Raw genomic sequence first — 16144 nt, 5'->3', positions numbered from 1 at the left:
TGTGAGCCCTCTCTATTGAGTGACTCGTAAAAAGAACCAATTTGAGTGGGGCCCTGAACAACGACAAGCCTTTGAACAAATTAAGCGTGAGATAACTCATGTGGTGGCCCTTGGACCAGTTCGGACTGGACTAGATGTTAAAAATGTGCTCTACACCGCAGCCGGAGATAATGGACTTACCTGGAGCCTCTGGCAGAAAGCACCAGGAGAAACCCGAGGTCGACCGTTAGGTTTTTGGAGTCGAGGATACAAAGGATCTGAGGCCAACTATACTCCAACTGAAAAAGAGATACTAGCAGCATACGAAGGAGTTCGAGCTGCTTCAGAAGTGATCGGTACTGAAGCACAGCTCCTCCTGGCACCTCGACTGCCGGTGCTGAGCTGGATGTTCAAAGGGACGGTTCCCTCTCCACATCATGCAACTGAAGTTACGTGGAGTAAATGGATTGCATTGATCACGCAACGAGCTCGAACTGGAAGTCCCAATCGCCCAGGGATCTTAGAAGTGATTACAGACTGGCCAGAAAGCAAAGACTTTGGGATGTCTCCAGATGAGGAGGAAGTAAAACGTGCTGAAGAAGCACCACCGTATAATACTCTTTCAGAGACTGATAAGCAGTATGCACTGTTCACAGATGGATCCTGTCGTCTTGTAGGAAAACATCGAAGGTGGAAAGTTGCTGTGTGGAGTCCCACACGACAAGTTACAGAAGCCACTGAAGGACAAGGTGAATCTAGTCAGTTTGCAGAAGTGAAAGCCATCCAGCTGGCTTTGGACATTGCTGAACGAGAGAAGTGGCCAATACTGTTAGTAAATAAGCTATAACTGTCCTATAAATTATGACTAATTCTTTTTATGAACATGACTTACCCATCTTTTCACAGATCAGCAAGTGAGTAAAATGCCTCATTTACTAAAAAATGCATTTACTACTCATGTTTTTAAGCGTGCTTGTAAGAGTAACTGGGAGATGCTAGTATGTTGCATGCTATTTCTAAGTTCACCCCTGAGATCTGCACAATTAAAACTGAGTGTCTCTAAGTCATTAATCATTCCTATCTGACACAGGGCAAAACAGCATCTCTTTCTGAGTTTTTCGCAGAGTTTGAGGCTTATGGTTTCTTGAAACTCAAATTGGAACTTGGAGGTTCTGGTAACTTAAAGAAAACCAAAGAAAGACCTTAGCTCAAGAAGTCTGTCTTAAAAGTCTTCCAGGCCATTGCAGTATTTCATGGGGACAGCACAGTATGCAGCAGCATGTTGCACCAGCAAAGACTGAAAAAACACATTGCATTAAAAGAAACCTGTGGCTTTCAGAAGCATTTTGATCCAAGTGTTTGCATAGAAATTGGTTATCTTAGTGAAAAGTACTTACACAGAACAGATAAATAGATAAATATGCTCTGCAGTTTTAATAAGCAGAAGTCCACCCAGCATGAGCTTAAAAGTTTGAGGATAGTAATTTTTAATTTCTGAACTAATATTTGCCTTACTGTAATACAGCATCAACAGATATTGCTCTTTGCTTGTTAATAGAGTGTGCCTAAGCACAGGGTAAGTGCTGCTTAAACAGATTGAAAATGGTATTGGATTTACAACAGTCTTTAAATAGTTTGCCCATACAAATCTATCTGCTTCACCTCTGGACATCTATGTGGTACTGCCTGTGGTCCCAAGTGCCTCAGAAAGGCTAAGTGATAACAAAGAACGTCCTGAAATAATCCAGATCCTTCCTATTAGGTTACATTGAAATAACATTACAGCTTGGTTTTTTTCAGGCTATTGTTTTCAGTCTTCAGGCCTTTTGGAAACAACTCCTGATGCATATGAAACAATTTTGGCTAAAATATCAATAGCAAACACATAAGGTGACCTGCATATGCAATATGCTTCCCCCAGCTCTGCAAATCACAGCTTCAGTATGCCACCAGAACAACTACATCATTAACTGATAAGTGAACATGACTGGAAAAAAAGAAATGTAGCTTGCTTTCACAGAATGATGGAAAGGGATGCTGGGTCTTATTACCCAGAAAGACAGGAACATCCCTCAGATGCCTCAACTTGCTCAAACTTAATTTCACATAGCTGCTCTTCTTACAGTCAGCTCTCCCTTTTCCTCACTTCTTATCTCCAGTACCTTCCGCAGAACAGATCCAGTTATTTCTTACTCCAGATATGGTAAAGATGAGATAGATATTTATTTTAATCCTTGAGAGGATTGTTCAATAATCAGAGCAGAGAAACGTACAGATTTTATTTAAAAAAAAAATCATTCTACCCTCTTCTGAACAACTTTAACTGTTTTCTACTTTCATAAATCAAGTGGAACTTCCACTTGTTTGGAGACTCATTACATGTCCTACATTTAGAGAAAACAAAGTGACCTGGTAAGCCAATGGAACACATTCTAAGAATATTTATTGTCTTTCTCAGATTCACAGAACTAAAGGATTATGTGTGACAGAGTGACACAGAACCACTTCTAATAAAGGAAGGCTCACAACCATTTGACTTATTTTTGCTCTTCAATTTTTTCTTTTTTTTTTTTTTTTTTACTTTTTTTTCTGCCATAGGCTCACTGAATCTAATTTTCTATAGTTTCCTTTTTTCTTTTCACGCTTCCCAACCATGCTTTAAAATTACTGTAATAAATTTCATTTTGTTCTGCTTTATTGTTTCATTTGTAGCTTGCATTCATTCTCCTTGTTCCCCTTGTTATGGTCACTTGCATTTTGTGTTCTCATCTAATTTCCTTTTTGCTATCCCAATCACACTTTAACTTCCACTCTGTCTCCTTATGTCTAATCCATAATCCTCTTTTATCTTCAAAATTTTAAATTATACTCTTTACTAAGAGAACGATCACATTTCATTTGTGCTAGCCTATTCTCCTTTCTCTTCTGCCTCATCTGAGTACTTTCACTTTTGTTTGTGCAGTGCTCCTGCTTCATCTGTCTAAATCTACCTAGTGATGTATCTGCCATCCTACCAGACGTATCACTGACACAGAAATCTGTGGACCTGATGCCTAGACCATATCTTAATATTGGACTGATCCTAAAAACTTCTTCAAATGACATCAAGGATGGTAACAAGAAAAACTGATGAAAAATTTGTGATTGGATTTTCATACCTGTCTTTGCAAAAGGACAAACCTTAGAGAGTCCTTGAAACAGGCAAGATGCAGGAAGAGTCTATGTAAGACTAAGCCCTGGGATTTGTGAACCTCACATGGCAGTAACAACCCGCTTGATTACTTTCTACAGGGTGGTAATATATTTTTCAAAGCTGGTACGTCAAGTTCAAGGACACAAACACAAGAGCCTTCATGGATTTCAGTCAAAACTTACCCTATCTGGCCTAGCAGTCAACTGTTCATTAGGCCCGTACTACAGGACCTAACTGGCTTCACTTTTCTTGGACCTCATCAGCTGTAGGTAATGGCCTAAAGGTTCAGGAGCAATGACAATTTCAGTAATTTTCACATTCTGTCTAATATTGCTTGGTACTTTCCCTGGTTCCCTTTGGATGTGAGCACTACCACATTGCAGCCAGCACTTTAGAAAGTTCTCAGAGTAACATAACCAACTTTTACACTGCCCTGAACTACATATTGAGGAGTTTTTCCTTGTCATATTTTGCATATTTGTCAAAATATTGGACACTATATAATCTCAGAAAATTATCCCTTCTTTCTTACCTACTCTAGAAAACTACAGCAGGTGAGATACAGAACAGCAGAAATGTTGCAAAAAAGAATCCACCCTAAAATAATCTGTTTCTTTGTTTTATAGCTTTGTTCTGATTTTTATAGTGAGTTCAAGAAATCTAAAATGTCCAGACCTTAAAGAGGTGAAATGACCTGTGTTATTTTGCTTGTATATCGATTATATGAACACACATGTTTTCAAAAAACTCATCTGTTGAAAGTCAAGCCCATGACAGGAATTTATTGATCCATTTGTACTCAATCAATTGCATATTTATCTATGCTTCAAGAACAGTTTTTAACCTGCACATGCTTTCTCAACCTATTCTCAGATGATATTTATGTCTCCAGTGTCTGATCAACTAACATTATGATGTTTTTTTTATGAAAAAGGACCAAGTTTCCATCTATAACAAAATTTGAAATGAGTCAAGCTTCAAATAGTTCTGAGTTTAACTCAGATTTCACAGAAGTCAAACTTGCAGCAGGCTTCCTCTCCTATAAATAAGTCTGTACCTACATCTTCTCCACTATGCAGTTATGAAAACGCATCTAGGGCTGCACAGAATATGAAGGAAAAATCTGAAACAAATGAGAATTCCAATGTATTTGATGATGGTGCAATGGTCAGAGAAGATGCCAGTGATGACAGTTGAACGTCCCTTTGCCTTCCCAGCCCCTTTCATATATTCTCAGGCATAGGATGACAAAGGGAAGTCCACGGGTCACATGAACAGATATTGTTGACATATTACCCTGTCCAAATTGCCTTGTCTACTCAATCAATCACCCAACTTTATCTATCAATTACTTACTCAGAGGTAACTTTTTCTCATAGGCCTACCAAAACTCAACTACATTCAACGACTCAATGAAGAAGAAAGATTAAATACAGGGACACAGGTACCAACACCTGTGGTCTATTTTAAAACAGCATACCATAGAGGCAGAGCAAACCTTTAGCACCAAACAGCATGTTTAAGAACAAATGCAGATTGACAATGAAGCCCTATGTGGTCTAGGAGACAATTCTTCCAGAAATGGTCTAATGAAAAGAAGAGTAAGAATATCACAAGGTGGACCCACACAACCTAAGGATTTGTTGTGGTAATCTTTCTAAGAAATATCAACATGCTTCAGTGTGTGGAACTGACTGAGCAGTGCAGAGTGATTCTTTGGCACAATACATAAGGTGTTTCCTGTTTGTTTGCTTGTTTAGGAAACTACAAACCAAAACACCAAGATCTCTAGAGTTTCTAGAAAAGAGGACAAGGCAACAATCCCTAATAAAACTGACATACAGAATAATTTTTTTTTCTTTTGTTTTCATATGGTGCAGAGAAGATGAAGCACAACGTAGATAACACTTAAGATGGTAGTGTTGCAGCAACAGAGTGAGAGATGAAAAGAAGTGTTGAGGCTCACTATATACACCTGTTGTGGTAACTTTAACATAAATGGACATTTAGGTTTAACATAAATGTACAGATTGTTCTTCAAAGCCTGTGGCACAGTCCATCTATTCCAGAGCCGCATGCAAATGAATCCCTTCTGATCTACAGCCCACATCTGGCTTTGAAGAAATAATTTTGTCAATTTGCTGGATCTGTAAGCTACAAAAAGGCTAAAATACTGTGTTTGTTAAGGGAGCTTATAAAGGATATATCACACAAAAGCTTATTCTGCCCGTCTAACCTCTACTAAAAGCGCATTACTTCTTTCTAACACATGCCAAACACAGATTTTATTACTGGTGTGTATGTACTGATACGTGCAAGACAAAGAAAATGATTGTATGTTTCCCAAAATAGTTATGCATACAGAAGAGCATGCTTAAAGTGCATGTTACGCTATGCTATGCTATGCTATGCTATGCTATGCTATGCTATGCTATGCTATGCTATGCTATGCTATGTTGTGCTATCCCACACTATGCATCTCATAGCATGAAGATTCTGCTTCTGCTGACAGATATACATGTTCTTCTGAAGAAAAATTTACAAGATTCCTAATCAATTTGCAACCTCTTTCATTCAAATTAATATATGCTACATGTGATTATCTTACATATATATATAATTTGTGTCGTCGTCTTTCTTCACTCCTCCTTAGTAAGATCATTCATATGAAGGAAAACAGGCATTTGTGATGGAAGTGCTTAGGAATCATGCTGTAAGTTCTTCAGGGATTTGAGAGTATTTCAGTTAGTAGTAACAATTCAGTTAATAGCAGCAACTGTAACACATCAACTGAAGGGCTTAATACAAACAGGAGGAATGAACAGCATATTATAAAAATGCAAACTTGAGTGCAGAGACAAAAGGGGAAAACTTTAGGTAGGGTTCTTGAAGATGCTACAAATACTGGTATGGGTATTTTACGTAATATGAAGTAATTCTAGACTTGTTAATGAGAAAGAATGCATTGTTCTGGCTAATCACAAAATTGGTGAAACCCACATCTTGTCAACCCATTAGAGTGACTTTGCCTGAAAGTGATTAACAGTCCTCAGATCTGACCTATTAGTTGAGTTGCTACTTTGGTGATTATTGTAATCTAATAATCTGTGGAGTGGCAGGAATGAATATTTTATAATTTCCAATGCACATTTTATAGATGGATTTCATTTGTGTCTCTGGTTGGAGGTGGGACTGATGAACCTACTGTGTTACTCCGTAATGTTCTGCAGAAGTGGTAACAATGTACATCTTAGCAAATGACTAGGCCATTTGAGTAGACTCCGTGGAAATGCTTTGTTAGTATCCAGGAATGTCATAATTGGAGAATTTGCAATAGGACATGTCTAGTAATTAGATGCTTCATTTATTTCCTTTCTCTGTTTATAGATTACATAATCTGTTTGGTAATACATTAAGTTCTCTTTCTGTCCTGGCCACTGTTTTTTTCCCAGGATGGGAAAAAAAAGACTAGCTGCTTTCATGGTTCATGGGATCATAAGATATTCATTGATTTCTAATCCAATGCCAATATCAGTTTTCTGGTGAAAATTGTTCTACCTCTTTTATTTTACACCATTTATTTTGAAACATTTCTTTGCACCATTGTGACCTATTGGGAAGAAGGTGTAAGTATACAATATTTGGGAAAAAGCAGCTACAAAGGGGACAAGGAAGAGAGTTTGAGACAGGCAGGCTTATTTATCCTTTTGAAAAGAAGTCTAACAAGTAATCTAATACCTGCCTATAACTATCTGCATTGGTGTTAAAAAGGTGTTAGAGACACACTCTTCTTGCTAGGGCCAGGCCCTATGAAGGGAAAATGGCCACAAATTTGGGAGCTCCAGACCAGACACTGATGGTGGGGTGGGAGAAGTTTCCAAACATTCTGATGGAGTCTGTATAGATGGTTGAATTTACATTATTGGAGGTTATCAGACTTGGCTAAAAAAAGCTATGGACAAGCTTATCTAGCATTGACAATAGTCCACTTTGAGAGGAGACCTGAACTGGGGACCTTCAGAGGTTTGCTCCAGCCCACATGAAACCTGTCATTCTAGAATAGCTGTAAACCCTCTTGTGTTCAAGGCAGTGAGACAGCATTTAGTATTACAAGCACTTCCAGAAGCACTGAATCAGAAATCAGTGAATGGTCAGAAGTGGGTTACACCAGCCTGACATGCTGTGAATCCCTACATGCCAAGAAACAGTATGAGCACAGCATCATAGCTCGGAACATGGCTGCAATCCACTTACAGTATCTGAAAAATCACACCTTCTGTCCTGGGACATTTTATTGCATTTAAAATCTCTGTACCTCTGTTATGAAAACTTTCTGCTCATTAATGCAACATTTTTGGAATAAGATGAATTAAAATTGTTTTAACTCCACGTTTCAATGTAAATTTTTTTACATGATCTGTCAAATTATCCATGCAATGCTGTACAAACAAGCCATATGGCAGAGATGGTCATGAATTTTTCCTACCTTCCAAAGCATATCTTAAGGTGATCTCCCTGCTTTAAACTCCTGCAAAAAGTCCAGGACTCAAATGATTTTTTTTTGTAAACTAGAAACCAGAAACATTTCTGATCAGGTCACCTTCAACACTTCCTTTTGATCTTGAAACATTTTTTTTAAAGTTGATCTTACTTTCTACATTTCTTACTATGAAATGATGCTCTTTGAAACTTCATGAATTTGACACAACTTGTGTCTCACTGCAAAAATGGTTGCTGGTCTGTGTTAAAAATAGTCTTCACTTGTGAAAATAAGAAAGACTTGCCCTGAGCATTGAAGCATCAAATTGACCACTAGCTAAATACGCAGCTGAGTGACTCTGCCCTGAACCCGCAGTCTCAGGTTGACCCACAAGTGCAATTGCACCCTCTGCTTGCCTCAAAACCATTTTTAAATTCCTGAATATTTGCTGTGGAAAAGTAAGAGCTATGGAAGTGGTAAAAGCTAAAAAGGTAGAGTGAAAACAGAGTATTCAATATGAAATACTTTCTCTAGTGTTCATAGGGGGTATAAAACAAGATTTTAATTATTATTATTGAATAGCACACTGATTGTGGAAACTAGATAACTGCTGAAGGACTGAGAGTATTAGGAACAAAACCACCTGAGTCTTTCAGAATTATCTGGCATACTTAACAACCTGATTTAAGTTTTATAAAAGAGACTGCCACTGTCTTAATCCATTTGAAGGGAATACCATTTTCTGAGTCTTTAATAGGGAAGCACAAGCTTGAAGTTTCCCTTTGTGAATAATGTGTGATCCCAAACATCCAGGAAAGCTATCACTGCACTGCAGAAAGATACAGTTGAAGTAAAGGAAAGTAAATAAGAAGAAATGACAAGCCTATAATGTAAAAGTCAGGCAGGTTAAAAATAAGAATAAAATCTGCTTTCAGCACTATTGTCCAGCGACAGGCTGTGAAATAAGAAATTACCAACTGTTTATTAGTTCCTAAATCTGTTCTGATTTTTAGCCCTCTGCTCTTTTGTTTGGTGATTAACTAAAAATTGTACCTTTTCCTGACTCTCCTGCAAACAGAAGTCTTACGCTGTGAGTGTTTTTACCCACTCCACATGCTTACTACTGGAAAATGGTAAGTAAAGGCACATGTGCATGGCTGCACACACACCTGTCTGGATGAAGACCCCTTTGCAGCAGGGATGAGGATCTCCATTGCTCTGCTAGGAATGAGAGTAAGGAAAGGCATCAGAAAGTGGCCATCTATTAGGGTGACCCAACAGGGTAGGTGGTCCTTCTCTCATCCATATGTTCACCTTTCTATTAACTACAGGCTGGCAGGACTCAGTCACCTTTCCTAAAACAAAGGAAAATAAAACATGGCAGGAACATTTTGGATGTCACTGGACCAAGCTGCACAAATCCTACCAGCAACCTTCCTTCTTAACAGTTCTCACACATTTCTATTTTGAAGAAGTGTTGTGAGACCCAAGTGTATTTGTGTTTATAAGAGAGAGAGATTTGGGAGGGAGAAGTTAAATGATAAGAGAGACTCTGTCACAGACAAAAGGGAAAAGAAAGAGACAAACTCTTGGATGGGCAAGGGGGTGGTGGCAGAGAGAAACCAGAGAAGAGAAATCCTTCATTTTTTGGTATGTGTTTGAAGAGGTCAGGATAGCATTTGACTTTAACTACCAATGCTTGGAGGTTCACCCACCAGTCACTTTTCAACAGATAAGCATCTTGTCCAAACTTTAGGTTAAAGCTCTCTAAAGATATTTATTTTTTAACATAAAGATTACCTCAAAACAATGCCATGCTGTCAACTACAAAAGCCCACATTTTTCTTATAAATGTCCTCAAAATAATTATTATTTATGGCACTGTTTCCTACAGTTTTATTACATCATATATGCCGTTTTCAAATGTGAATTTCTGTTGCTGGTCTACCTAGAATTTGACCATACTATCTCGGTTTCCTGAGAAAAAGTATAGAAATGCACGCACCACTTGGGCTGCACACGAACTTGTGCATACCTACTGCTCTCTGAGAAAATGCAATATATACTCTGATATTACAAAAACAATAAGCTTGTGGTGCATGTAGTTCATGTAGTGGTGTTGAAAGGTGTAAGTAGCACACTATTTTGATTTAAGCACAGACTATACTCATCAGACAGAAAGCTTTATTAAGCATGACCAACATGCTTGTTTGTGTACACCCCATAGGGCTTGCCTGTAATTCGTTATCATATGATGTCCAAGAGTCTAAATGTGTTTCTTAGTCTCATTCCAGTTTCAAGTGCCTATATCACAAAAACTGTCACCGTTCCTGGCCTCAAAATTGTATATTTACAGAGAGTTATCAGCAGAAAGGCTGTACATATGATCACTTTTGAAAAATGAGTTGTGTTGTTTTGACTAAAAGTAGCTTATGCAGGTACCACATTGGGGTTTCTTGTGAGACTAAAAAAAATCCTGTCTGGCTAGCATCTGAAGGAAGATTTCTTCCCTGTGTACAGCCTAGGTTCAATTTCTAGAGCTTATCCTTTTTTCTTTTGATAGCACTAAGTTTTTAAAAAGTAAATGACTGAAAACAGAAACAAAAAAAAATCCAAAATATCTAGAAAGAAATTAACTCCCCATCTAAATGAAGCATTAGTACACTACAGAAGTAACAATACTAATACTGATATATCATATTTCATTTTATGCAAGAAGAACGGCTTACTTAGGTGACTAATTATTTTTCATTTTATGTAGGAAAGTGGTACATAATTGTAAAAGAAAAAAAAACCCATAACTTTGAGAGAAAAACCGAGGCTTCAGTCTGATCATGATGTCGAATGTACCATCATGATTGTAAACTATGAGGGAAAAGGACCATCTAACCCCATATTCTGTCTCTGACTGTAGCTAATGAAAGGCTCTCTAAGAACTGAAAGCATACTCTCTCTGCTTCTAGATATCAATGGCTCTGGGACTGCTTGAGTTGTCCAGTAATTTTTCCTGCAACCTTGCAGGATTTTATATATGTCTATACACCTCAGTCATCTCTCTTCCAATATGCAAAGTCTTTATCATAAAAAGCTCTCCCTTAATTTTGTCACCCTTTTCTCTACCTTTATTAATTCCACTGGATTCTTTACAAAACAAAGGGGATCACAACTGTATACAGTTTTAAGGACATGGGGGTACCAAAGATGTAAGTTGAACCTGAAGAGCCTTGACAAATATTGTTTGAAACTTAACAGCAACAAATTCAGCTATTTGTGCTATACCCTTCCCCATGGTACTCTAAAATAAAATTTTATCATCTTTTTTTTCACCATTATTTGTTTTTATTAGCTCATGCTCACTATTTTAGACAGTAGAACTACTCCCCAAAATATACAGACCTTATTGCCTATTTAAAGACATAGTGTCTTTAATATAATTGCAATTATAAAACAATATAAGCAAAATGTTACTCACTTGTATTTATCTTCTGAAGTGAAATGTGCTTTTCCAGCTGTCTGCGAAGTTTCACCTCTGCTCCATATTTACCAGTGGTGCCGTTGTCAGCCAAAATAAAATGAGAATGCATACTGTTGAGCACTGTCAACTTACTCATGGGATTGGACATCGTCTGGTATGGTCGGACCACCTGCATTTTAGAGATAGAGGGAAAAAAAAGTATTAAACAGAAAAGACCCTCTGAACTAAATTAACTATATGATACCAGCTGACAAGATAATACAAAAGAAAAAGAAAAAAATTAACATTGTCTGAAGTATCGCACTCAAGCACAGCTGTCTTCTATGTGTAAAGTAAAAAATTACCTTAGAACTTAAACCAGTGTGTCCACCATTTGTAAACACTGACCTTTTGGATGCAGACATGGCTTAAAGGGTGTCCCAGGGTAATCTCTTTTAATAGCACCAATGGCCATTGTTTCAGTGTTAAGTCCAGCTAATGGTCAGTCCTCCAAAGGTCAGTGTGACTGTACACACATTGTACACCCTTGTCTGCTGTTGTCTTTCAATAGCATGGCCATAAATCCTCACTACATCTGATCGAAATTTTTGATCCTTCCTTCACAGACCCCACCAAGCACCATGTCCCCTCTTCTGGCTCATTCAGAGCCACCAGCGTGGGAGGTCCTCTGCAGACATACCAGTATAGGTGAGTTCCACTCTTGGAGAGGTGTACACATGATATTACACCAATGTAAGAGCAGGTGATAGCCTTGGCTCAAGTATCGTTTATACTGTTTCTTTTGGTGCCACATTCATGAAACATTTATTCTACAGACACATATAGCTTAACAAATATCAATATGCTGCTGGAACGTATTCGTTAATTAGCTTCTGCAGACACAGAAACCATGTGTCCTATGCCAGAATCAGAAAGAAAAAGAAGGTTCTTTCTCAAATGCCTGAGAATAAAATAAAATCAAACTAGAAAATCTACAGGTTTCTTAAACTGATACCTGCCCCATCTCTCAAAAGACAAAGGGCACAGGCCAGCCAGATCTGATATAAGAGGAATGACTTGAGTTGCCTGTTTGTTTTATGATTACAAGCTGCTGTGCAACTCAGTTCTAGCGACAGCTTGTGATTTGTTCCCAGGAACCACAGCTCAAAACTTTACAATAGTGACAGCTTGATCTGCAGTTCTAATTAGCTGCAGCACCCAAGGCTTCACACATTGACTTAGTAATGCTGCTGCAGGGCAGATTAGAAGCCTACACTTTGGTTCTCTGTCTGCTGTTTTGTTATGAGTTGAATCCTATTACTAAGTTTTATAGATGTGGAAATGAGAATACTATTTTTTTCGATTGAACTGTTCATGGCATGCACAGTTCAATAGGCAAAATACTTTTTTTTAGTAATAAATTTTGCAAACCACACTGTCAGACCCTTTTCCTGATTAAAGGATAAGCAAAATCTTCGGGAAAGCAAGAAAATCCTACGCTTTGAGGCTATTTCCTTGAGGTGAATTGCTTTTCCACAATACTCAGCAGATTTTCAATTTCTCACTCTCGCAGTTCCCATTTCTTTGTTCTTTTCAATCCCTTCCATTTTACAGGGAAGTTGAAAGGCTGGGAAAACTTTGACTTTAAAGTCTTCTCATCCTCTTTCTGCATTGAGACGGGGGCATAATACCCCCTGGCATCTTCCTCTGCAGAGCCGAAAGGAAGCATTTATGCTCAAGAGAACCCCTCTAAATGTAGGTTAATGAATGTGACAGCAGCCATGCTGTGAAGCTGTGCTCACGCTGCATGGGCTGAGGATGTTCTGTCAATAGGTGAGGAGCTGGGCTAACCCCAGCTGTTGCATTTTCACCCTGAGCTGGCTAGAAAACTTGAATTAAAAGCACTGTTATTCTCCGTTTACATTCCCCGTGGGCACATGACACTTAGCATAGTGTAACTCAGCTCAGGGTAACTCACCACAGGCAATGAGCATGTGTCATGCGATCCAGCGCGTGGATCTGAACAGTCTAGGTGAAATCCAAGACTTTGCAGTGAACTTAAGTGTGTTCCATGTAGTGGTGGAAAAAGAGAGACATATATGCTTTGCTTCTCAAAAAGTAGCAGTTGCAAATTAAGCTTTGTCTGCAGCCTCGCTGTTCTGGGGTACACCAGGGAATAGAGTAGTTCCTGGTTTGATTTAGAGGACTCTGGAAGAATCACAGCTTAAATTCTCCATATATGTTACAAATACGCCAGTCCCCACCTTCGCCCCAGGCACGCTTCCCACCTTGTAGTTTTCAATGAGAATGCTGAATGTCTTTTCCTTACACCTTTCCTTAGAGTAATTATTTCCTGACCAGGCCTACAGGGGGCCTCTGATGCTTTGACACTAGATAAAAGATAAAGTGTAACAAACTTGTGACCTAATTATTTATGGTTATTTGTAATATTTTTTTCACCCAGCAATTAAATTCATTCTCAAAGAATAACATATTTCTGGAAGGACAATTGCAAAATATCTACCAAAACCAAGTCAAAATTGGTAATGACAAATCCAATAACAATAAAGTAATATACAGTAATCGGTTGCCTGAGATTTGAAACTTATATTACTATTCTGAAACCTGCAGCAATCATAATCTTTCTGACACTGTAAAAACAGAGTATGAGAGACAGAAGGAAACAGTCCCATGCTATAAAATAACATTGTTTTTCAGATTAGTGTGGAAGAATGAAGAGCAAATGTGTAGCCTGTCTTGACATTCTCATGTATGTGTTGTCTGGTACACAAACACAGAACAGGTAACAAGAATGCTGGTCATTCTGACAAGACTCACCAGAATGTGTTTTAAAGACCATGGCTTAAAGTGGTGAGCTCTGGCTACATACCTATCATTTTAGACAGCTAAATGATTTTTTTTTTCTATATACATAAAGAGTAAGGAGACACTACTTCTAAGGTGAAGCCAATTCTTGAGGGCACACTTCTTGTGCTTTGGATAACTTCTGGTAATCTTGGGGAGGTAGGTGGTATTCTGAAAATGAAGGGGACTTGGTACTGGCAGAGTGAAGTCCTTTATGATGAAGCATTTACTGATGAGATCAGGGAGAAGGGAGTGGGTAGGACGGTGTGTTCATGCACATAAACCTTTCTCAGTTCAGATGTAATATGTAGTGAACAATTCCAGTTCATTGACCTTTAGTTTTTTTTCATTCGTTATGTTTTCTGCACCTCCTGTTTGCTTTTACTTCCTTGACTTCTCTTGTAAGTAGACATTGGCCTCACCTGTGCCCAGTGCCATAAAGTGAATGATTCCCAAGGTCACATATCAGTCTTTTTACTAAATTCCAGCATATTACTAATCTTTCTGAAATAGCATCGGGTTATGATGTAATCGAGTTGTTAACTATTAGTAATTACCTGGTGACCCACTACAACACAGAAGGTCCCCACCTTTCATGAAAAAGTTGCCTAGTCTGTTATTGTCCAGGGATTTTAAAAAGTTCACGTGAGCACCTGCCCCATGACAGGCTGACTTCTAACTTCTCTGTTGTGACCTTGCCCTCCAAAGTTTACACAGCCTTCCAATTTTTAATTTTTTTCCTATTCCAACATCCAAATCAATACTGAAAAAAGCTGAAGATGTAACTGAGCAAGCAGAGCAAGACTGCAGAGTTCTGTCAGTACTGTTTGAGCATCCCTGAGAAAACCTGGGTGATGACATGTTCTTACCTCCAGTTATAGTTAGAAAATCCAGCAACTGCTACAGTATAAAAATTGGTTACTCTGCAGTCTTTTAATGAATCAGAAGCTTATCTAGAAACTGACCAAGAAAGCCAGGCTTTATTTTTTAACAAAAGAAACATCAGTGGATATTTCGATCCAACTTATGTTTTGTCCAATACAAATGTAGCTTTTATAGAGGTTTTTATATATAAAGGGACAAATTTGCTTCTTATTTTTATGATTTCAGCTGTGCAGAAGAGTAGGTTTTGAGTAGCAGTATACTCATTGTTTGAGTTTTATTAAATTGATTTTTTCTGAATATTCTGAGCAGTATAAAAGAAAAGGCATCTGTTATTAGTGAAGTTTATAAAGAACATCCACAACTGGCAACAATCGTGCTTCCGACATTAGAGTTCTAGGAAGTAAAAAATGCAATTTATTCCATAACATGGAGAGCATGAAAGGGGTTGATATATATTAAAATATATATTATATATAACATATATGAGACATTTAATATAATAGATACTACATTATACATAATATATTTGTTATATATATTATATATTTGTATAATATATTTTTATTATAAAGATCCAAAGCTTTCTGTGAGTAAGTAGTTTTCTTTCAGATAACAATTTTTGCTTTTATGTAGGACTTTTATCTGTTTATGCACAAGTCTTCAGAGTAGGCTTATATTTTGGGTTCTGCATTCTGTCGCACTACATGATAAAAGCTGGCCACTGTTACTTCCTTGTCACTACTAAAAGCTTTCTTAAAAATAAGTATTCTACTTTTCTTCAAAAGTTTCTGCTAAGCTTCAGTTTTGCCACAGTGTAGTTATTGAGAGTAACCAGAAGATCAATGAAGTAATATAGGGAGAGAAACACATTATAATCCACAGCTACAACAGTACTCTAAGGGAGATAAATAAAACCCCCAAAATTTGGAGGGAATTTTAGGAATTTGGCCTTATGTCAACCTGCTGGATCCACATGTGGAAGGATTTTCATAGCAGACATGGAAGAATGGATGTTACGCGTTTTGTAATGGTTCAGCATAGCAGCACAGAAGCTCAATTTTAGTTTCAATTAGTTCAGTAAGAAAAAGGGGTTTTTGTGGTTTTTGTTGTTGTTGTTGTTTTGTTTTTGTGTTGTTTTTGTTTTGTTTTTTTTTCCTCAAAAATTTAATTAATAAAAAATTCTATTTAAGTTAGTAGATTATATGCTGCAGCATCTTGACCGACCAATGACATATCACAGTAGGGTGAAAATTTCCTTTTCATTGAGTTGCATAATAACAGCATTTTT

At 37.7% G+C, this 16144-nt stretch overlaps 1 protein-coding gene across 2 annotated transcripts in view; it reads right to left on the bottom strand.

The window, feature by feature from the left end:
- TRPM3 (transient receptor potential cation channel subfamily M member 3) overlaps positions 1 to 16144 on the bottom strand; it is a gene marked incomplete at both ends in the record, with an annotated part of 401785 nt that overhangs the window by 102529 nt on the left and 283112 nt on the right. For both annotated transcript variants that reach the window (XM_082074996.1, XM_082074997.1), the window contains one exon: positions 11125 to 11296. In XM_082074996.1, the coding sequence (XP_081931122.1) occupies positions 11125 to 11296 (172 nt within the window). The remainder of the gene's footprint in view (positions 1 to 11124; positions 11297 to 16144) is intronic.

Source organism: Streptopelia decaocto (assembly GCF_964273445.1).
Source record: "Streptopelia decaocto genome assembly, chromosome: Z".
In the NCBI taxonomy this organism is placed as follows: domain Eukaryota; kingdom Metazoa; phylum Chordata; class Aves; order Columbiformes; family Columbidae; genus Streptopelia; species Streptopelia decaocto.
The sequence above is the reverse complement of the archived record's forward strand: the minus strand, read 5'-3'. Positions and strand labels throughout refer to the sequence as shown.